Below are 24,501 nucleotides of genomic sequence, written 5' to 3' on the forward strand. Positions count from 1 at the left end.
GTGAGAGCTGGATAGAAGAAGAGAGAGATGGATAGAAGGAAAGAGGAAGAGATGGATAGAAGAATAGATAGAAGGAAAGAGGGAGAGATGGATAGAAGAATAGATAGAAGGAAAGAGGGAGAGATGGATAGAAGAATAGATAGAAGGAAAGAGGGAGAGATGGATAGAAGAATAGATAGAAGGAAAGATGGAGAGATGGATAGAAGAATAGATAGAAGGAAAGAGGGAGAGATGGATAGAAGAATAGATAGAAGGAAAGAGGGAGAGATGGATAGAAGAATAGATAGAAGGAAAGATGGATAGAAGAATAGATAGAAGGAAAGAGGGAGAGATGGATAGAAGAATAGATAGAAGGAAAGAGGGAGAGATGGATAGAAGAATAGATAGAAGGAAAGAGGGAGAGATGGATAGAAGAATAGATAGAAGGAAAGAGGGAGAGATGGATAGAAGAATAGATAGAAGGAAAGAGGGAGAGATGGATAGAAGAATAGATAGAAGGAAAGAGGGAGAGATGGATAGAAGAATAGATAGAAGGAAAGAGGGAGAGATGGATAGAGAGGAAGATATGGATAGAAAGAGAGAGGGATGGATAGAAAGAGGGAGGAAGAGATGGATAGAAGGAGAGAGAGAGATGCATAGGAGAGAGGAAGAGATGGATAGAAAGAGAGAGAGGAATTGATAGAAGGAGAGAGGAAGAGATGGATAGGAGAGAGGAAGAGATGGATAGAAGGAGAGAGGAAAAGATGAATAGAAAGAGAGATGGATAGAAGAAGAGATAATACGAGAAAGAGATGGATTGGAGAAAAAGAGATGGATTGAAGGAGAGAGAAATAGAAGGAAAGTGAGAAAGAGAAGGATAGAAGGAGAGAGATGGGGACTAAAGATGAAGCAAGTATAATATGGCAGTTTTCTAAGTTAATTTGTACTGTAATTTCCTTTTAATTTGTTCCCAATGATCCATTTTATCTGTTGGAGACGGTGTGAATTAAATGGTTTCCAAATAACCCCTTTACCTTTATTTTAACATTTGAAATAGTGGAATTTGCCTGTTCAAACACCCAGTTATACTGAACATTTCAATATTGTGGCACTGATTATAAAAAAGAAGCTATGTGATCAAGAGGTAGCAGCATAAATAAACCACCCAGTGAGCATGGTAGTGAGAGCGCGATGCAGTTTGAAATGGTGTTCTGAATACAATGAACTCTAATCATATGCATGATTCATTTATTTTATCTTTTGGTAACTTAAAGGGACTTGAAACCCAAAATGTGTATTTCATGAGTCACATAGAGCATACCATTTTAAGCAACTTTCCCATTTACTACTATTATCACTTTTGCTTCATTCTCTTAGTATCCTTTGTTTCAGGGGCAGCATTGCACTACTGGAAGCTAGCTGAACACATTGGTAAGCCAATGATAAGATGTACACATATTCACCCACCAATCAGCAGCTAGCTCCCAGCTCCTGAGCCTACCTAGATATTCTTTTCAACAAAATATACAAAGAAAATAAAGCAAGTTAGTTAATAGAAGTAAATCGGAAAGTTTTTTAAAATGATTTGTTCTATCTGAATTATGAAAGGTTTTATTGGGGTTTCATGACCTTTTAAATAAAGCACAAATGCCTATATGAATATTTCTTACCAACCTGTACATACAGACAATATTTATTCAGTTGTACTAATTTGCAAAAACAAAACAAAACAGTTAAGGCTTATGCTTTATTGTAAACTTGTTATTCTCAGAGAGACAGAATAATTCAGAACTTTATCAAAGCGCCAACTTTAAGAAGGCCGGGTCTTGGATACACTAACACTCACAGATGGATTTTGGTAAATTTATTTTGATACAATAAAAACAATAATAGCCAGTGAAATTCCAACATTGTGCATATACGTTTTATGGTTCAATCTTGTATTTAAACAATTGGTAGCTAAAAATGGTAAATGTTTTATTTTTAAAACCCTTCTTAAAATCAATAAAAGTAAAACGATCTAAAATCTAAAAGTCCCTCATGGATCCATGTTAACAGTCTAATAATTCTTCCAACCTTTCATTGGATTAAGTATATTGTTAACACTAATGGTTTCTAATTAAATTTCTGACAGTTTGGAAAGCTTCCTTCTGCAAAGCACTGAGTTGGAATAGCTTTATTATTCCGGGTCGTGCTTTCCACGTTGTAAGTGGGGAGCGACAAAAAATGCTTTCAATGTCTCCTATTATCAGTATCAATCCGGTTGTTGTTAGAATATAAATCAACAATGGTGTAAAAATAAATAAATGAATAGACGTTATTAAATACCGGTGGTCAGTGATGCAAATAATATATATATCGTGTGACAATTTCAAAATTAAACTGAATGTTAAGGTGACTTCCTAAAATCAATATGAAAATCTTTCAAAAACGTGCTAACTACTCCTTTCAGAAACGTGATACAGAGAACAAAATCTTAAAATCAATATGAAAATCTTGCTAAATATTCCTTTAAAAAACGTGAAACAGAGAACAAGTGTAATCCTCAAGTGAAAAAATATTCCTCAAGTGAAAAAATAGTGAATATAAAAAATCATAAAAAAACATAAAAAATAATACACTTGTGAACAATAGTCTTCAATTAAGTGCTGATTCCAAAGCTGTATAAAACTGTAGAACAATGTAAAAAATATATGTAGAACAATGTAAAAAATAGTACAAAAATAGTCAATAAAAATAGTCAGTGAAAATAAGTGATAGTGTGTGAAAGTTAGAAACCTTGCTTGCAAAAAGTGTCCTCACAATCCTATGCGTGCGAGATTTTTCAGGCAGCCCTGGGTCCCTTGGCCCTCAAGTGTGTGGTCCCTCAGCTTTTTCAAGCCTTTGTTTCCTCTTGCTAGCTCGCGGTCCCTCTGCCGAAAAAGTATATAATAGTGTAGATTGCTACAGATATATGGGTAATATGAAGTAACACTTACCAGCCAACGCGATTCGGTCCAGAATGACCTTTCTCAAGACTCAGGAGTCTTGAGAAAGGTCATTCTGGACCGAAACGCGTTGGCTGGTAAGTGTTACTTCATATTACCCATATATCTGTAGCAATCTACACTATTATATACTTTTTCGGCAGAGGGACCGCAAGCTAGCAAGAGGAAACAAAGGCTTGAAAAAGCTGAGGGACCACACACTTGAGGGCCAAGGGACCCAGGGCTGCCTGAAAAATCTTGCACGCATAGGATTGTGAGGACACTTTTTGCAAGCAAGGTTTCTAACTTTCACACACTATCACTTATTTTCACGGACTATTTTTATTGACTATTTTTGTACTATTTTTTACATTGTTCTACATATATTTTTTACATTGTTCTACAGTTTTATACAGCTTTGGAATCAGCACTTAATTGAAGACTATTGTTCACAAGTGTATTATTTTTTATGTTTTTTTATGATTTTTTATATTCACTATTTTTTCACTTGAGGAATATTTTTTCACTTGAGGATTACACTTGTTCTCTGTTTCACGTTTTTTAAAGGAATATTTAGCAAGATTTTCATATTGATTTTAAGATTTTGTTCTCTGTATCACGTTTCTGAAAGGAGTAGTTAGCACGTTTTTGAAAGATTTTCATATTGATTTTAGGAAGTCACCTTAACATTCAGTTTAATTTTGAAATTGTCACACGATATATATATTATTTGCATCACTGACCACCGGTATTTAATAACGTCTATTCATTTATTTATTTTTACACCATTGTTGATTTATATTCTAACAACAACCGGATTGATACTGATAATAGGAGACATTGAAAGCATTTTTTGTCGCTCCCCACTTACAACGTGGAAAGCACGACCCGGAATAATAAAGCTATTCCAACTCAGTGCTTTGCAGAAGGAAGCTTTCCAAACTGTCAGAAATTTAATTAGAAACCATTAGTGTTAACAATATACTTAATCCAATAAAAGGTTGGAAGAATTATTAGACTGTTAACATGGATCCATGAGGGACTTTTAGATTTTAGATCGTTTTACTTTTATTGATTTTAAGAAGGGTTTTAAAAATAAAACATTTACCATTTTTAGCTACCAATTGTTTAAATACAAGATTGAACCATAAAACGTAAATACACACTGTTGGAATTTCACTGGCTATTATTGTTTTCTCCAACATAGGTGTGTCCGGTCCACGGCGTCATCCTTACTTGTGGGATATTCTCTTCCCCAACAGGAAATGGCAAAGAGCCCAGCAAAGCTGGTCACATGATCCCTCCTAGGCTCCGCCTACCCCAGTCATTCTCTTTGCCGTTGTACAGGCAACATCTCCACGGAGATGGCTTAGAGTTTTTTAGTGTTTAACTGTAGTTTTTATTATTCAATCAAGAGTTTGTTATTTTAAAATAGTGCTGGTATGTACTATTTACTCTGAAACAGAAAAGAGATGAAGATTTCTGTTTGTAAGAGGAAAATGATTTTAGCAACCGTTACTAAAATCGATGGCTGTTCCACACAGGACTGTTGAGAGGAATTAACTTCAGTTGGGGGAACAGTGAGCAGACTTTTGCTGCTTGAGGTATGACACATTCTAACAAGACGATGTAATGCTGGAAGCTGTCATTTTCCCTATGGGATCCGGTAAGCCATTTTTATTACAGAGTAAATAAGGGCTTCACAAGGGCTTGTTAAGACTGTAGACATTTACTGGGCTAAATCGATTCATATATAACATATTTAGCCTTGAGGAATCATTTAATATGGGTATTTTTGTAAAATAATATCGGCAGGCACTGTTTTAGACACCTTATTCTCTAGGGGCTTTCCCTAATCATAGGCAGAGCCTCATTTTCGCGCCGGTATTGCGCACTTGTTTTTGAGAAGCATGACATGCAGTCGCATGTGTGAGGAGCTCTGATACATAAAAAAGACTTTCTGAAGGCGTCATTTGGTATCGTATTCCCCTTTGGGCTTGGTTGGGTCTCAGCAAAGCAGATACCAGGGACTGTAAAGGGGTTAAAGATAAAAACGGCTCCGGTTCCGTTATTTTAAGGGTTAAAGCTTCCAAATTTGGTGTGCAATACTTTTAAGGCTTTAAGACACTGTGGTGAAATTTTGGTGAATTTTGAACAATTCCTTCATACTTTTTCGCAATTGCAGTAATAAAGTGTGTTCAGTTTAAAATTTAAAGTGACAGTAACGGTTTTATTTTAAAACGTTTTTTGTACTTTGTTATCAAGTTTATGCCTGTTTAACATGTCTGAACTACCAGATAGACTGTGTTCTGAATGTGGGGAAGCCAAGGTTCCTTCTCATTTAAATAGATGTGATTTATGTGACACTGAAAATGATGCCCAAGATGATTCCTCAAGTGAGGGGAGTAAGCATGGTACTGCATCATTCCCTCCTTCGTCTACACCAGTCTTGCCCACTCAGGAGGCCCCTAGTACATCTAGCGCGCCAATACTCCTTACTATGCAACAATTAACGGCTGTAATGGATAATTCTATCAAAAACATTTTAGCCAAAATGCCCACTTATCAGCGTAAGCGCGACTGCTCTGTTTTAGATACTGAAGAGCATGAGGACGCTGAGGATAATGGTTCTGATATGCCCCTACACCAGTCTGAGGGGGCCAGGGAGGTTTTGTCTGAGGGAGAAATTTCAGATTCAGGGAAAATTTCTCAACAAGCTGAACCCGATGTGATTACATTTAAATTTAAGTTGGAACATCTCCGCGCTCTGCTTAAGGAGGTGTTATCCACTCTGGATGATTGTGAGAATTTGATCATCCCAGAGAAACTATGTAAAATGGACAAGTTCCTAGAGGTCCCGGGGCCCCCAGAAGCTTTTCCTATACCCAAGCGGGTGGCGGACATTGTAAATAAAGAATGGGAAAGGCCCGGTATACCTTTCGTCCCTCCCCCCATATTTAAAAAATTGTTTCCCATGGTCGACCCCAGAAAGGACTTATGGCAGACAGTCCCCAAGGTCGAGGGGGCGGTTTCTACTTTAAACAAACGCACCACTATACCCATAGAAGATAGTTGTGCTTTCAAAGATCCTATGGATAAAAAATTAGAAGGTTTGCTTAAAAAAATGTTTGTTCAGCAAGGTTACCTTCTACAACCAATTTCATGCATTGTCCCTGTCACTACAGCCGCGTGTTTATGGTTCGATGAGCTAGAAAAGGCGATCGATAGTGATTCTCCTCCTTATGAGGAGATTATGGACAGAATCCGTGCTCTCAAATTGGCTAATTCTTTCACCCTAGACGCCACTTTGCAATTGGCTAGGTTAGCGGCGAAAAATTCTGGGTTTGCTATTGTGGCGCGCAGAGCGCTTTGGTTGAAATCTTGGTCAGCGGATGCGTCTTCCAAGAACAAATTGCTTAACATTCCTTTCAAGGGGAAAACACTGTTTGGCCCTGACTTGAAAGAGATTATCTCTGATATCACTGGGGGTAAGGGCCACGCCCTTCCTCAGGATAGGTCTTTCAAGGCCAAAAATAAACCTAATTTTCGTCCCTTTCGTAGAAACGGACCAGCCCCAAGTGCTACGTCCTCTAAGCAAGAGGGTAATACTTCTCAAGCCAAGCCAGCCTGGAGACCAATGCAAGGCTGGAACAAGGGAAAGCAGGCCAAGAAGCCTGCCACTGCTACCAAGACAGCATGAAATGTTGGCCCCCGATCCGGGACCGGATCTGGTGGGGGGCAGACTCTCTCTCTTCGCTCAGGCTTGGGCAAGAGATGTTCTGGATCCTTGGGCACTAGAAATAGTCTCCCAAGGTTATCTTCTGGAATTCAAGGGGCCTCCCCCAAGGGGGAGGTTCCACAGGTCTCGATTGTCTTCAGACCACATAAAGAGACGGGCATTCTTACATTGTGTAGAAGACCTGTTAAAAATGGGAGTGATTCATCCTGTTCCATTAGGAGAACAAGGGATGGGGTTCTACTCCAATCTGTTCGTAGTTCCCAAAAAAGAAGAAACGTTCAGACCAATCTTGGATCTCAAGATCCTAAACAAGTTTCTCAAGGTTCCATCGTTCAAAATGGAAACTATTCGAACAATTCTTCCTTCCATCCAGGAAGGTCAATTCATGACCACGGTGGATTTAAAGGATGCGTATCTACATATTCCTATCCACAAGGAACATCATCGGTTCCTAAGGTTCGCATTCCTGGACAAGCATTACCAGTTCGTGGCACTTCCTTTCGGATTAGCCACTGCTCCAAGGATTTTCACAAAGGTACTAGGGTCCCTTCTAGCGGTACTAAGACCAAGGGGCATTGCAGTAGTACCTTACTTGGACGACATTCTGATTCAAGCGTCGTCCCTTCCTCAAGCAAAGGCTCACACGGACATAGTCCTGGCCTTTCTCAGATCTCACGGATGGAAAGTGAACGTAGAAAAGAGTTCTCTATCTCCATCAACAAGGGTTCCCTTCTTGGGAACAATAATAGACTCCTTAGAAATGAGGATTTTTCTGACAGAGGCCAGAAAAACAAAACTTCTAAACTCTTGTCAAACACTTCATTCCGTTCCTCTTCCTTCCATAGCGCAATGCATGGAAGTAATAGGTTTGATGGTAGCAGCAATGGACATAGTTCCTTTTGCGCGCATTCATCTAAGACCATTACAACTGTGCATGCTCAGTCAGTGGAATGGGGACTATACAGACTTGTCTCCGACGATTCAAGTAAATCAGAGGACCAGAGACTCACTCCGTTGGTGGCTGTCCCTGGACAACCTGTCACAAGGGATGACCTTCCGCAGACCAGAGTGGGTCATTGTCACGACCGACGCCAGTCTGATGGGCTGGGGCGCGGTCTGGGGACCCCTGAAAGCTCAGGGTCTTTGGTCTCGGGAAGAATCTCTTCTACCGATAAATATTCTGGAACTGAGAGCGATATTCAATGCTCTCAAGGCTTGGCCTCAGCTAGCAAAGGCCAAGTTCATACGGTTTCAATCAGACAACATGACGACTGTTGCGTACATCAACCATCAGGGGGGAACAAGGAGTTCCCTGGCGATGGAAGAAGTGACCAAAATCATTCAATGGGCGGAGACTCACTCCTGCCACCTGTCTGAAATCCACATTCCAGGAGTGGAAAATTGGGAAGCGGATTTTCTGAGTCGTCAGACATTACATCCGGGGGAGTGGGAACTCCATCCGGAAATCTTTGCCCAAATTACTCAATTGTGGGGCATTCCAGACATGGATCTGATGGCCTCTCGTCAGAACTTCAAGGTTCCTTGCTACGGGTCCAGATCCAGGGATCCCAAGGCGACTCTAGTAGATGCACTAGTAGCACCTTGGACCTTCAAACTAGCTTATGTATTCCCGCCGTTTCCTCTCATCCCCAGGCTGGTAGCCAGGATCAATCAGGAGAGGGCGTCGGTGATCTTGATAGCTCCTGCGTGGCCACGCAGGACTTGGTATGCAGATCTGGTGAATATGTCATCGGCTCCACCATGGAAGCTACCTTTGAGACGAGACCTTCTTGTTCAAGGTCCGTTCGAACATCCGAATCTGGTCTCACTCCAGCTGACTGCTTGGAGATTGAACGCTTGATCTTATCAAAACGAGGGTTCTCAGATTCTGTTATTGATACTCTTGTTCAGGCCAGAAAGCCTGTAACTAGAAAAATTTACCACAAAATATGGAAAAAATATATCTGTTGGTGTGAATCTAAAGGATTCCCTTGGAACAAGGTAAAGATTCCTAAGATTCTATCCTTTCTTCAAGAAGGATTGGAGAAAGGATTATCGGCAAGTTCCTTGAAGGGACAGATTTCTGCCTTGTCTGTGTTACTTCACAAAAAGCTGGCAGCTGTGCCAGATGTTCAAGCCTTTGTTCAGGCTCTGGTTAGAATCAAGCCTGTTTACAAACCTTTGACTCCTCCTTGGAGTCTCAACTTAGTTCTTTCAGTTCTTCAGGGGGTTCCGTTTGAACCCTTGCATTCCGTTGATATTAAGTTATTATCTTGGAAAGTTTTGTTTTTGGTTGCAATTTCTTCTGCTAGAAGAGTTTCGGAATTATCTGCTCTGCAGTGTTCTCCTCCTTATCTGGTTTTCCATGCAGATAAGGTGGTTTTACGTACTAAACCTGGTTTTCTTCCGAAAGTTGTTTCTAACAAAAACATTAACCAGGAGATAGTCGTGCCTTCTTTGTGTCCGAATCCAGTTTCAAAGAAGGAACGTTTGTTGCACAATTTGGATGTTGTTCGCGCTCTAAAATTCTATTTAGATGCTACAAAGGATTTTAGACAAACATCTTCCTTGTTTGTTGTTTATTCTGGTAAAAGGAGAGGTCAAAAAGCGACTTCTACCTCTCTCTCTTTTTGGATTAAAAGCATCATCAGATTGGCTTATGAGACTGCCGGACGGCAGCCTCCTGAAAGAATCACAGCTCATTCCACTAGGGCTGTGGCTTCCACATGGGCCTTCAAGAACGAGGCTTCTGTTGATCAGATATGTAGGGCAGCGACTTGGTCTTCACTGCACACTTTTACCAAATTTTACAAGTTTGATACTTTTGCTTCTTCTGAGGCTATTTTTGGGAGAAAGGTTTTGCAAACCGTGGTGCCTTCCATTTAGGTGACCTGATTTGCTCCCTCCCTTCATCCGTGTCCTAAAGCTTTGGTATTGGTTCCCACAAGTAAGGATGACGCCGTGGACCGGACACACCTATGTTGGAGAAAACAGAATTTATGTTTACCTGATAAATTACTTTCTCCAACGGTGTGTCCGGTCCACGGCCCGCCCTGGTTTTTTAATCAGGTCTGATAATTTATTTTCTTTAACTACAGTCACCACGGTATCATATGGTTTCTCCTATGCAAATATTCCTCCTTTACGTCGGTCGAATGACTGGGGTAGGCGGAGCCTAGGAGGGATCATGTGACCAGCTTTGCTGGGCTCTTTGCCATTTCCTGTTGGGGAAGAGAATATCCCACAAGTAAGGATGACGCCGTGGACCGGACACACCGTTGGAGAAAGTAATTTATCAGGTAAACATAAATTCTGTTTTTATTGTATCAAAATAAATTTACCAAAATCCATCTGTGAGTGTTAGTGTATCCAAGACCCGGCCTTCTTAAAGTTGGCGCTTTGATAAAGTTCTGAATTATTCTGTTTCCTTTTTTTGACCACTAGGGGTCAATTTATCTGAGCCAAGGGTCAATTTCAGCAGGCGCTTGGTGAATCTATCTTAAAATATTCTCAGAGAGACAGCAAGTAAAAGGAGATAAACAGGATCTAGAAGACAGTTGAGGAATGGAGACCTCAAAGCAAAGAAACAGTAGGGAATTTCAGCCTGGGTAAGGTAGAGGAACTAATAGCAAGAGGAGAGAGACAGCCAGGGTAAGGAGGAGAGAGAGAGACAGGGTAAGGAGGAGAGAGACAGACAGTGTAAGGAGGAGAGAGACAGACAGTGTAAGGAGGAGAGAGACAGAAAGTGCAGGGAGAAGAGAGACAGCCAGGGTAAGGAGGAGAGAGACAGACAGTGTAAGGAGGAGAGAGACAGACAGTGTAAGGAGAAGAGAGACAGACAGTGCAAGGAGGAGAGAGACAGAAAGTGCAAAAGGAGGGAGACAGCCAGGGTAAGGAGGAGAGAGACTGACAGTGTAAGGAGAAGAGAGACAGGCAGTGTAAGGAGGAGAGAGACAGAAAGTGCAGGGAGAAGAGAGACAGCCAGGGTAAGGAGGAGAGAGACAGCCAGGGTAAGGAGAAGAGAGGCAGACAGTGTAAAGTGGAGAGAGACAGTCAGGGCAAGGAGGAGAGAGACAGAAAGTGCAAGGGGGAGAGAAACAGACAGTGCAAGGGAGAGACAGACAGCCAGTGCCAGGAGGAGAGAGACAGAAAGTGCAACAAAGAGAGAGAAAGCCAGTGCAAGGAGGAGAGAGACAGAAAGTGCAGGGAGAAGAGAGACAGCCAGGGTAAGGAGGAGAGAGACAGCCAGGGTAAGGAGAAGAGAGACAGACAGTGTAAAGTGGAGAGAGACAGTCGGGGCAAGGAGGAGAGAGACAGAAAGTGCAAGGGGGAGAGAAACAGACAGTGCAAGGGAGAGACAGACAGCCAGTGCCAGGAGGAGAGAGACAGAAAGTGCAACAAAGAGAGAGAAAGCCAGTGCAAGGAGGAGAGAGACAGAAAGTGCAGGGAGAAGAGAGACAGACAGTGCAAGGAGGAGAGAGACAGAAAGTGCAAGGAGGAGACAGCCAGCGCAAGGAGGAGAGAGACAGCCAGCGCAAAGAGGAGAGAGACAGCCAGCACAAGGAGGAGAGAGACAGCCAGGGCAAGGAGGAGAGAGACAACCAACACAAGGAGAAGTGAGACAATCCGTGCTAGGAGGAGAGAGACAGTCAGCGCAAGGAGGAGAGAGACTGCCAGCGCAAGGAGGAGAGAACCAGCGCAAGGAGAAGAGAGACAGCTAGCGCAAAGAGAAGAGAGACAGCCAGCGCAAAGAGAAGAGAGACAGCACAAGGAGAAGAGAGACAGCAGTGTCGGATCAGGTCCGCCAGACCTTAATAACTATAGGCCATAGAGAGCAAGAAGGGGAGAGTAAGCCATGGCAACTGAGGCGAAAGAGAGACAGGACAAGGGGCTAAGAGACAGCCAGGGCAAAGAAAGAGATAGCCAGGATAAGAAACAGAGTGACAACCAGGTCAAAGAGGGAAGTAACACCTAGGACAGCAAGGACAAAACCAAGCTTGAAACCAGGACACAGAAGAGAAAGGAAGGTGATGGAAGAGGGAAAATCAGAGCAAGAAGTAAAGAGACAAGCAGGGCAATAGTCACATACTATATTCTCTATACTTCTTCTATAGCTATGACACTGGCATCTTATCACTCTTTTCTTACCATTGGTCCAGCAAGTGCCAGCAGCTGTCGGGCTTCTTTCCAAGCATTAGCAGGCAGGAAACGGCATTCCTTCTTACACCCAGGCTCTGATGTGTCCAGACTAGTGACTGGGTCCTCAAGCTGACCACTGGCCCCATTTTGGTCCTCCTTCTCCATTGTAAACCACTTGCTGTTGTGTCAAAATCCCCAGCTGAGTGAAACTGTGCGCTCTTAACAGGCAAGGCCTTGATTCCAGTTGTTTGCTATTTCAGTGCAGTCAGAGGTCACGGCATGATCATCTGCAAAATTTGGAAGCTTTTAATACTGTTGAAAAAACTCTAGGTCCAGATTGAGAAATATTGTTTAAATAATATACGGCTAGATTACAAGTTTTGGGGTATGAGCGGTAATAACTTGCACTTTATTGCACCGCTAATGTTTTTTCTAACACTACTATTACAAGTTTGTAAAAAGCGTGTGTTAGCTGGAGAAATGGCAGCATTAAGCTCCATTGCGTAACTTACTGCACTCCAATACCAGCGCTGCTTAAGTCAGCAGTGAGCTGGTTTTACATGCTCGTGCACGATTTCCCCATAGACATCAATGGGGAGAGCCGGCTGAAAAAAAACCCTAACACCTGCAAAAAAGCAGCGTTAATCTCCTTAACGCAGCCGCATTGATTCATATTGGGAAACAAAATTTATGTTTACACCTGACACCCTAACATGAATCCCGAGTCTAAACACCCCTAATCTTACACTTATTAACCCCTAATCTGCCGCCCCTAACATCGCTGCCACCTACCTACATTTATTAACCCCTATTCTGCCGCCCCCAACTTCGCCGCCACTATACTAAATTTATTAACCCCTAAACCTAACACCCCCTAACTTAAATATAATTAAAATAAATCTACATAAATATTACAATCATTAATTAAATAATTCCTATTTAAAACAAAATACTTACCTGTAAAATAAAACCTAAGCTAGCTACAATATAACTAATAGTTACATTGTATCTAGCTTAGGGTTTATTTTTATTTTACAGCTAAGTTTGTATTTATTCTAACTAGATAGAATAGTTATTAAATAGTTATTAACTATTTAGTAACTACCTAAAATAAATACAAATTTACCTGTAAAATAAAACCTAACCTAAATTACAATAAAACCTAACATTACACTACAATTAAATAAATTAACTAAATTAAATACAATTATCTAAATTACAAAAAAAAACCCACTAAATTACACAAAATAAAAAACAAATTACAAGATATTTAAACTAATTACACCTAATCTAATAGCCCTATCAAAATAAAATAGCCCCCAAAATAAAAATAAAAACCTAGCCTAAACTAAACTACCAATAGCCCTTAAAAGGGCCTTTTGCGGGGCATTGCCCCAAAGAAATCAGCTCTTTTACCTGTAAAAAAAATACAAACACCCCACCCAAACAGTAAAACCCACCACCCACACAACCAACCCCCCAAATAAAACCCTAACTAAAAAAAAACCTAAGCTCCCCATTGCCCTGAAAAGGGCATTTGGATGGGCATTGCCCTTAAAAGGGCATTTAGCTCTTTTGCAGCCCAAAGCCCTAACCTAAAAATAAAACTCACCCTATAAACCCTTAAAAAAAAACTAACACTAACCCCTGAAGATCCACTTACAGTTTTGAAGACCGGACATCTATCGTCAATGAAGCCGGGAGAAGTCTTCATCCAAGCCGGGAGAAGTGGTCCCCCAGACGGGCAGAAGTCTTCATCCAGATGGCATCTCCTATCTTCATCCATCCTGCGTGGAGCAGCTCCATCTTCAAGACATCTGGCGCGGAGCATCCTCTTTAAACGAAGAGAAGTAGAATCCTATCAGCCAATCGGAATTTAAGGTGTAAAAATCCTATTGGCTGATTGATCAGCCAATAGGATTGAGATTGCATTCTATTGGCTGATTGGAACAGCCAATAGAATGCGAGCTCAAAGCTATTGGCTGATCCAGTCAGCCAATAGGATTGAAGCTCAATCCTATTGGCTGATCCAATCAGCCAATAGGATTTTTTCACCTTAAATTCCGATTGGCTGATAGGATTCTGTCAGTCAATCGGAATCTAAGGGACGTCATCTTGGATGATGTCATTTAAATTAACCTTCATTCAGTAAGAAGACTTCGTTTGAAGAGGATGCTCCGTGCCGGATGTCTTGAAGATGGAGCCGCTCCACGCTGGATGGATGAAGATCTTCGGGGGTTAGTGTTAGATTTTTTTAAGGGTTTATTGGGTGGGTTTTATTTTTAAGTTAGGGCTTTGGGCTGCAAAAGAGCTAAATGCCCTTTTAAGGGCAATGCCCATCCAAATGCCCTTTTCAGGGCAATGGGGAGCTTAGGTTTTTTTAGTTAGGGTTTTATTTGGGGGGTTGGTTGTGTGGGTGGTGGGTTTTACTGTTGGGGGGGGTTGTTGTATTTTTTTTTACAGGAAAAAGAGCTGATTTATTTGGGTCAATGCCCCGCAAAAGGTAGTTTAGTTTAGGCTAGGTTTTTTGTTTTTTTTGGGGGGGGCTTTTTTATTTTGATAGGGCTATTAGATTAGGCATAATTAGTTTAAATATCTTGTAATTTGTTTTTTATTTTGTGTAATTTAGTGTTTGTTTTTTTGTAATTTAGGTAATTGTATTTAATTAAGTTAATTTATTTAATTGTAGTGTAATGTTAGGTTTTATTGTAACTTAGTTTAGGTTTTATTTTACAGGTAAATTTGTATTTATTTTAGCTAGGTAATTATATTTAAACTAGGGGGTGTTAGGGTTAGACTTAGGTTTAGGGGTTAATAAATTTAGTATAGTGGCGGCAACGTTGGGGCGGCAGATTAAGGGTTAATAAATGTAGGTAGATGGCGGTGATGTCCGGAGCGGAAGATTAGGGTTAATAATATTTAACTAGTGTTTGTGATGCGGGAGTGCGGCGGTTTAGGGGTTAATATGTTTATTCTAGTGGCGGCGATGTCCGGATTGGCAGATTAGGGGTTAATATTTTTATTTTAGTGTTTGCGATGTGGGAGGGCCTCGGTTTAGGGGTTTATAGGAAGTTTATGGGTGTTAGTGTACTTTTTAACCCTTTAGTTATGAGTTTTATGTTATAGCCGGTTGCTATGTTGTATCAGGTGGGCAGGCACTCCCCTAGGTGAATGAGTGTGCTAATGTATTTGCTCATATGGTGGGGGTGTGTGCGTTTGAGAAATTCTGATTGGCCAGCAATTCGCAGGTGGAGATCCTGGCGGCCAATCAATGCTGGAGTGAGGTTTTATAGCACGTAGATTTCGTGCTAATTTTAATATGGCTATGAGTAAGGCTTAGGCCGAAACGCGTAAGCCGTTTGTTAAGAAGCTCCAGCTCAATTTGTCTCCGTTTTCTTCTGTTATGTGTGATCAGTCCACGGGTCATCATTACTTCTGGGATATAACTCCTCCCCAACAGGAAATGCAAGAGGATTCACCCAGCAGAGCTGCATATAGCTCCTCCCCTCTACGTCACTCCCAGTCATTCTCTTGCACCCAACGACTAGATAGGATGTGTGAGAGGACTATGGTGATTATACTTAGTTTTTATAACTTCAATCAAAAGTTTGTTATTTTACAATAGCACCGGAGCGTGTTGTTGCCTCTCTGGCAGAGTTTGAAGAAGAATCTACCAGAGTTTTTACTATGATTTTAACCGGAGTAGTTAAGATCATATTGCTGTTTCTCGGCCATCTGAGGGAGGTAAAAGCTTCAGATCAGGGGACAGCGGGCAGATGAATCTGCATTGAGGTATGTAGCAGTTTTTATTTTCTGAATGGAATTGATGAGAAAATCCTGCCATACCGTTATAATGACATGTATGTATACTCTACACTTCAGTATTCTGGGGATGGTATTTCACCGGAATTACTCTGTTAAAAGTACACTAAACCTTTTAATAGGTATTTATCATGTTAAACGTTTTTGCTGGAATGTAGAATCGTTTGCATTTTCTGAGGTACTGAGTGAATAAATATTTGGGCATTATTTTTCCACTTGGCAGTTACTTGTTTTAATTGTGACAGTTTCGTTTCTCTCTCACTGCTGTGGGTGAGGGGGAGGGGCCGTTTTTGGCGCTCTTTGCTACGCATCAAAAATTTCCAGTCAGTTACTCTTGTATTTCCTGCATGATCCGGTTCATCTCTAACAGAACTCAGGGGTCTTCAAACTTCTTTGGAGGGAGGTAGATTCTCTCAGCAGAGCTGTGAGACTTATATATTGACTGTGATTAAAAAACGTTGCTCTGTAATTTTTATTTTCAAATTTAATTATTGTTAATTTACTAATGGGAACAAACCTTTGCTAAAAGTTGTGTTGTTTTTAAGGATTGAGACTATAACTGTTTTTCAGTTCATTATTTCAACTGTCATTTAATCGTTTAGTGCTTCTTTGAGGCACAGTACGTTTTTGTTAAATAAGATTGTAACCAAGTTGCAAGTTTATTGCTAGTGTGTTAAACATGTCTGACTCAGAGGAAGATACCTGTGTCATTTGTTCCAATGCCAAGGTGGAGCCCAATAGAAATTTATGTACTAACTGTATTGATGCTACTTTAAATAAAAGCCAATCTGTACAATTTGAACAAATTTCACCAAACAGCGAGGGGAGAGTTATGCCGACTAACTCGCCTCACGTGGCAGTACCTGCATCTCCCGCCCGGGAGGTGCGTGATATTATGGCGCCTAGTACATCTGGGCGGCCATTACAGATAACATTACAAGATATGGCTACTGTTATGACTGAAGTTTTGGCTAAATTACCAGAACTAAGAGGCAAGCGTGATCACTCTGGGGTGAGAACAGAGTGCGCTGATAATACTAGGGCCATGTCTGATACTGCGTCACAGCTTGCAGAGCATGAGGACGGAGAGCTTCATTCTGTGGGTGACAGTTCTGATCCAAACAGATTGGATTCAGATATTTCAAATTTTAAATTTAAATTGGAAAACCTCCGTGTATTACTAGGGGAGGTTTTAGCGGCTCTTAATGATTGTAACACTGTTGCAATACCAGAGAAATTGTGTAGGTTGGATAAATACTTTGCGGTACCGGCGAGTACTGACGTTTTTCCTATACCTAAGAGACTAACTGAAATTGTTACTAAGGAGTGGGATAGACCCGGTGTGCCGTTCTCACCCCCTCCAATATTTAGAAAGATGTTTCCAATAGACGCCACCACACGGGACTTATGGCAAACGGTCCCTAAGGTGGAGGGAGCAGTTTCTACTTTAGCTAAGCGTACCACTATCCCGGTGGAGGATAGCTGTGCTTTTTCAGATCCAATGGATAAAAAATTAGAGGGTTACCTTAAGAAAATGTTTGTTCAACAAGGTTTTATATTGCAACCCCTTGCATGCATCGCGCCGATTACGGCTGCGGCAGCATTTTGGATTGAGTCTCTGGAAGAGAACCTTAGTTCATCTACGCTGGACGACATTACGGACAGGCTTAGAGTCCTTAAACTAGCTAATTCATTCATTTCGGAGGCCGTAGTACATTTAACCAAACTTACGGCTAAGAACTCAGGATTCGCCATTCAGGCACGTAGAGCGCTGTGGCTAAAATCCTGGTCAGCTGATGTAACTTCTAAGTCCAAATTACTTAATATTCCTTTCAAGGGGCAAACTTTATTTGGGCCCGGTTTGAAAGAAATTATCGCTGACATTACAGGAGGTAAGGGCCACGCCCTGCCTCAAGACAAAGCCAAAGCTAAGGCTAGACAGTCTAATTTTCGTCCCTTTCGGAATTTCAAAACAGGAGCAGCATCAACTTCCACTGCACCAAAACAGGAAGGAGCTGTTGCTCGTTACAGACAAGGCTGGAAACCTAACCAGTCCTGGAACAAGGGCAAGCAGGCCAGGAAACCTGCTGCTGCCCCAAAGACAGCATGAACCGAGGGCCCCCGATCCGGGACCGGGTCTAGTGGGGGGCAGACTCTCTCTCTTCGCCCAGGCTTGGGCAAGAGATGTTCAGGATCCCTGGGCGCTAGAGATCATATCTCAGGGATACCTTCTAGACTTCAAATTCTCTCCCCCAAGAGGGAGATTTCATCTGTCAAGGTTGTCAACAAACCAGATAAAGAAAGAAGCGTTTCTACGCTGTGTACAAGATCTGTTATTAATGGGAGTGATCCATCCGGTTCCGCGGTCGGAACAAGGACAAGGGTTTTACTCAAACCTGTTTGTGGTTCCCAAAAAAGAGGGAACTTTCAGGCCAATCTTGGATTTAAAGATCCTAAACAAATTCCTAAGAGTTCCATCGTTCAAAATGGAAACTATTCGGACAATCTTACCCATGATCCAAAAGGGTCAGTACATGACCACAGTGGATTTAAAGGATGCTTACCTTCACATACCGATTCACAAAGATCATTACCGGTATCTAAGGTTTGCCTTCTTAGACAGGCATTACCAGTTTGTAGCTCTTCCATTCGGATTGGCTACGGCTCCAAGAATCTTCACAAAGGTTCTGGGTGCCCTTCTGGCGGTACTAAGACCGCGAGGAATTTCGGTAGCTCCGTACCTAGACGACATTCTGATACAAGCTTCAAGCTTTCAAACTGCCAAGTCTCATACAGAGTTAGTTCTGGCATTTCTAAGGTCGCATGGATGGAAAGTGAACGAAAAGAAGAGTTCTCTTTTTCCTCTCACAAGAGTTCCATTCTTGGGGACTCTTATAGATTCTGTAGAAATGAAGATTTATCTGACAGAAGACAGATTAACAAAGCTTCTAAATGCATGCCGTGTCCTTCATTCCATTCAACTCCCGTCAGTAGCTCAATGCATGGAGGTGATCGGCTTAATGGTAGCAGCAATGGACATAGTTCCCTTTGCACGTCTACATCTCAGACCGCTGCAATTGTGCATGCTGAGTCAGTGGAATGGGGATTACTCAGACTTGTCCCCTACTCTGAATCTGGATCAAGAGACCAGAAACTCTCTTCTATGGTGGCTTTCTCGGCCACATCTGTCCAGGGGGATGCCATTCAGCAGGCCGGACTGGACAATTGTAACAACAGACGCCAGCCTACTAGGTTGGGGCGCTGTCTGGAATTCTCTGAAGGCTCAGGGACAATGGAATCAGGAGGAAAGTCTCCTGCCAATAAACATTCTGGAATTGAGAGCAGTTCTCCATGCCCTTCTGGCTTGGCCCCAGTTAAAAACTCGGGGGTTCATCAGGTTTCAGTCGGACAACATCACGACTGTAGCTTACATCAACCACCAAGGAGGGACAAGAAGCTCCCTAGCAATGATAGAAGTATCAAAGATAATTCGCTGGGCAGAGTCTCACTCTTGCCACCTGTCAGCAATCCACATCCCGGGAGTGGAGAACTGGGAGGCGGATTTCTTGAGTCGCCAGACTTTTCATCCGGGGGAGTGGGAACTTCATCCGGAGGTCTTTGCCCAAATACTTCGACGTTGGGGCAAACCAGAGATAGATCTCATGGCGTCTCGCCAGAACGCCAAACTTCCTCACTACGGGTCCAGATCCAGGGATCCGGGAGCGGTTCTGATAGATGCTTTGACAGCACCTTGGAACTTCGGGATGGCTTATGTGTTTCCACCCTTCCCGCTGCTTCCTCGATTGATTGCCAAAATCAAACAGGAGAGAGCATCAGTGATTCTAATAGCGCCTGCATGGCCACGCAGGACTTGGTATGCAGATCTAGTGGACATGTCATCCTGTCCGCCTTGGTCTCTACCTCTAAGACAGGACCTTCTGATACAGGGTCCATTCAAACATCAAAATCTAACTTCTCTGAAGCTGACTGCTTGGAAATTGAACGCTTGATTTTATCAAAACGTGGTTTTTCTGAGTCGGTTATTGATACCCTGATACAGGCTAGGAAGCCTGTTACCAGAAGGATTTACCATAAGATATGGCGTAAATACCTATACTGGTGCGAATCCAAAGGTTACTCCTGGAGTAAGGTTAGGATTCCTAGGATAATGTCCTTTCTACAAGAAGGTTTAGAAAAGGGTTTATCGGCTAGCTCATTAAAGGGACAGATCTCAGCTCTGTCCATCTTGTTACACAGGCGTCTGTCAGAAAATCCAGACGTCCAGGCCTTTTGTCAGGCTTTAGCTAGGATCAAGCCTGTGTTTAAAGCTGTTGCTCCGCCATGGAGTTTAAACTTAGTTCTTAACGTTTTACAGGGTGTTCCGTTTGAACCCCTTCATTCCATTGATATAAAATTGTTATCTTGGAAAGTTCTGTTTTTAATGGCTATTTCCTCGGCTCGAAGAGTCTCTGAGTTATCAGCCTTACATTGTGATTCTCCTTATCTGATCTTTCACTCAGACAAGGTAGTTCTGCGTACTAAACCTGGGTTCTTACCTAAGGTAGTCACTAACAGGAATATCAATCAAGAGATTGTTGTTCCATCCTTGTGTCCAAATCCTTCTTCAAAGAAGGAACGTCTTCTACACAATCTGGATGTAGTTCGTGCCCTCAAGTTCTACTTGCAGGCAACTAAAGATTTTCGCCAAACTTCTTCCCTGTTTGTCGTTTATTCTGGACAGAGGAGAGGTCAAAAAGCTTCTGCTACCTCTCTCTCTTTTTGGCTTCGTAGCATAATACGTTTAGCCTATGAGACTGCTGGACAGCAGCCTCCTGAAAGAATTACAGCTCATTCCACTAGAGCTGTAGCTTCCACTTGGGCCTTTAAGAATGAGGCCTCTGTTGAACAGATTTGCAAGGCTGCAACTTGGTCTTCGCTTCATACTTTTTCCAAATTTTACAAATTTGACACTTTTGCTTCTTCGGAGGCTATTTTTGGGAGAAAGGTTCTTCAGGCAGTGGTTCCTTCTGTATAATGAGCCTGCCTATCCCTCCCGTCATCCGTGTACTTTTGCTTTGGTATTGGTATCCCAGAAGTAATGATGACCCGTGGACTGATCACACATAACAGAAGAAAACATAATTTATGCTTACCTGATAAATTCCTTTCTTCTGTTGTGTGATCAGTCCACGGCCCGCCCTGTTTTAAGGCAGGTAAATATCTTTTAAATTATACTCCAGTCACCACTTCACCCTTGGTTTCTCCTTTCTCGTTGATTCTTGGTCGAATGACTGGGAGTGACGTAGAGGGGAGGAGCTATATGCAGCTCTGCTGGGTGAATCCTCTTGCATTTCCTGTTGGGGAGGAGTTATATCCCAGAAGTAATGATGACCCGTGGACTGATCACACAACAGAAGAAAGGAATTTATCAGGTAAGCATAAATTATGTTTTTTACCCGGGTAATATTTACCCTTGAATTTGCTGTTTTTTTTGTTTTTTGTCCAACACTGGAATTACAAATAAATGTACTACACTGCTGTTGCTCGTGTGCTTCTCACATTTCTTTTTCACTTTTGAGTGTACTTTTTAACCCTTTAGTTATGAGTTTTATGTTATAGCCTTGTAGCGTAAAACTTACAACTACTGACTTTAGAATGCGTTACGGATCTTGGCGGTATAGGCTGTACTGGTCACTTTTTGGCCTCCCAGGACAAGCTTGTTTTACCGGCTCTATGGAAGTCCCATTAAAAAAAGACTTTACGCAAATTGCGTAAGTTAGTTTTAGGTATGGCCAATTATGGCCAAAAAAGTGTGCGGTACAGCTTTTTTGCCAAGACTCGTAATAGCAGCTGTAGGTGAAAAAGCAGCGTTATGACCCATAACGCTGGTTTATCACTCATAACGCAAAACTCATAATCTAGCCGATATTGTATAATGAAACAAACAACTTTGAAATGAGTTTCAAAATATTCTCAAAATATCCTTTATATTATATTGTTAGACATTTGGTTGAATCTGCAGTAATTGTGTATTATTTTATTAGACAAATAATCTCACCAGATGCACAATCCCTTGAAAGACAGGAATATGAGAACTTAACCAAATTAGTTGCAATCTGGTAAAATATTCATATATGAAAAAGACACAAATACTGTACATAATATAAAACCGCACGCGCAATAAGTGTGTTTATATAGATAGATATATGGAAGATTATCACTATAGTTGACAAGGTAATTTAGAAAAGTTACTAGTCCGTAGAGAAGAAGTTACATACTTACTTACATATAAGGTTTAGAGAAATATTACAGGTACAAAACCATTTTTCTCCTGTTAAGTGTAGTCAGTCCACGGGTCATCCATTACTTATGGGATTATATCTCCTCCCTAACAGGAAGTGCAAGAGGATCACCCAAGCAGAGCTGCTATATAGCTCCTCCCCTCTACGTAATACCCAGTCATTCTCTTGCACCTAACTAATAGATAGGACGTGTGAGAGGACTGTGGTTATTAAAATTAGTTTTTATATCTTCAATCAAAAGTTTGTTATTTTAAACAGCACCGGAGTGTGTTGTTTTTTCTCAGGCAGCATTAGAAGAAGAATCTACCTGAGTTTATGTATGATCTTAGCGGTCGTAACTAAGATCCATTTGCTGTTCTCGGCCATTCTCAGGAGTGAGGTAACTTCAGAACAGGGGACAGCAGGCAGGGTTCACCTGCAAGGAGGTATGTTGCAGTATATTATTTTCTAAGGAATGGAATTGACTGAGAAAATACTGCTAATACCCATATAATGTAAGTGCAGCCTTAAATGCAGTAGTAGCGACTGGTATCAGGCTGATATGTATGTATGTTACACTGAGGTATTTCTGGGGAATGGAACTTCACTAAGAAAATACTGTATACATTTAACTTATATTTGAGCCCCCACTGCAGTGAAAGCGACTAGCAGCAGGCTTATTAGTATCATTTCATAATTTTATTTTAAAACGTTTTACTGGCATGTTAATCGTTTTTCTCTGAGGTACTTGATGATAAAAAAAATTTTTGGGCATTATTTTTCCACATGGCTGTCGTTTATTTATGAATAAATTCAGTTTACTGAGCTTCCCCACTGTTATAATATGAGTGGGAGGGGCCTATTTTGGCGCTTTCTTGCGCAGTAAGAATTCACTCACAGTCTTCCTATTCCTTCCTCCATGATCCAGGACGTCTCTACAGTGCCCAGGGGTCTCCAAAACTAGTTTTGAGGGAGGTAATCACTCACAGCAGACCTGTGAGACTGTGCTTTTGACTGTGTTAAAACGTTTATATTCTGTTATCCGTTTTTTGGGTATTAAGGGGTTAATCATCCATTTGCTGGTGGGTGCAATCCTTGGCTAACTTAATGCATTTACTGTGAAAATTTGGTTGCTATAACAAATTTGGTTCATTGTGATTTCAACTGTGACAATTTATTGGTGCTTCTTAAAGGCACAGTAACGTTTTTTATATTGCTTGTAAATTTATTTCAAAAGTATTTTCCAAGCTTGCTAGTTTCATTGCTAGTCTGTTAAACATGTCTGACACAGAGGAAACTCTTTGTGCAATATGTTTAAAGGCCAAAGTGGAGCCCAATAGAAATTTGTGTACTAATTGCATTGATGCTACTTTAAATAAAAGTGTACATGTAAAGAAAATTTCACCAGACAACGAGGGGGAAGTTATGCCGACTAACTCTCCTCACGTGTCAGTACCTTCGTCTCCCGCTCAGGAGGTGCGTGATATTGTGGCGCCAAGTACATCAGGGCGGCCCATACAAATCACTTTGCAAGACATGGCTAATGTTATGACTGAAGTATTATCTAAATTGCCAGAAATTAGGGGTAAACGCGACCACTCTGGGGTGAGAACAGAGTGCGCTGATAATATTAGAGCCATGTCTGATACTGCGTCACATTTTGCAGAACATGAGGACGGAGAGCTTCATTCTGTGGGTGACGGATCTGATCCAAGTAAGCTGGATTCAGACATTTCAAATTTTAAATTTAAGCTTGAGAACCTCCGTGTATTGCTAGGGGAGGTATTAGCGGCTCTGAATGATTGTAACACGGTTGCAATTCCAGAGAAGATGTGTAGGCTGGATAAATATTTTGCGGTACCGACGTGTACTGACGTTTTTCCTATTCCTAAAAGGCTTACAGAAATTATTAACAAGGAGTGGGATAGACCTGGTGTGCCCTTTTCTCCCCCTCCTATATTTAGAAAAATGTTTCCAATAGACGCCACCACACGGGACTTATGGCAGACGGTCCCTAAGGTGGAGGGAGCAGTTTCTACTCTGGCTAAACGCACCACTATCCCGGTGGAGGATAGCTGTGCTTTTTCAGATCCAATGGATAAAAAGTTAGAGGGTTACCTTAAGAAAATGTTTGTTCAACAAGGTTTTATATTACAACCCCTTGCATGCATTGCGCCTGTCACGGCTGCGGCGGCATTCTGGTTTGAGTCTCTGGAAGAGACCATTAACTCAGTTACATTGGATGAGATTACAGACAAGCTTAGAGTACTTAAGCTAGCCAATTCATTTATTTCCGATGCCGTAGTACACTTAATTAAACTTACGGCTAAGAATTCAGGATTCGCCATTCAAGCGCGCAGAGCGCTGTGGTTTAAATCTTGGTCAGCCGATGTGACTTCTAAATCTAAATTGCTTAACATACCTTTCAAAGGGCAGACATTATTCGGGCCCGGTTTGAAAGAAATTATCGCTGACATTACTGGAGGTAAGGGTCATGCCCTGCCTCAAGACAGAGCCAAACCAAGGGCTAGACAGTCTAATTTTCGTGCCTTTCGTAACTTCAAGGCAGGAGCAG

General features: G+C 41.6%; 1 protein-coding gene across 1 annotated transcript in view; it reads right to left on the minus strand.

Moving 5' to 3' along the window:
• Nucleotides 1–24,501, minus strand: part of LOC128642753 (multidrug and toxin extrusion protein 1-like) — a 433,625-nt gene that overhangs the window by 376,640 nt on the left and 32,484 nt on the right. The window contains exon 2 of the mRNA XM_053695544.1: nucleotides 11,833–12,110. Within this exon, the coding sequence (XP_053551519.1) occupies nucleotides 11,833–11,988 (156 nt within the window). The 5' untranslated portion in view covers nucleotides 11,989–12,110. The remainder of the gene's footprint in view (nucleotides 1–11,832; nucleotides 12,111–24,501) is intronic.

Source organism: Bombina bombina, chromosome 12 (assembly GCF_027579735.1).
Source record: "Bombina bombina isolate aBomBom1 chromosome 12, aBomBom1.pri, whole genome shotgun sequence".
NCBI lineage: Eukaryota > Metazoa > Chordata > Amphibia > Anura > Bombinatoridae > Bombina > Bombina bombina.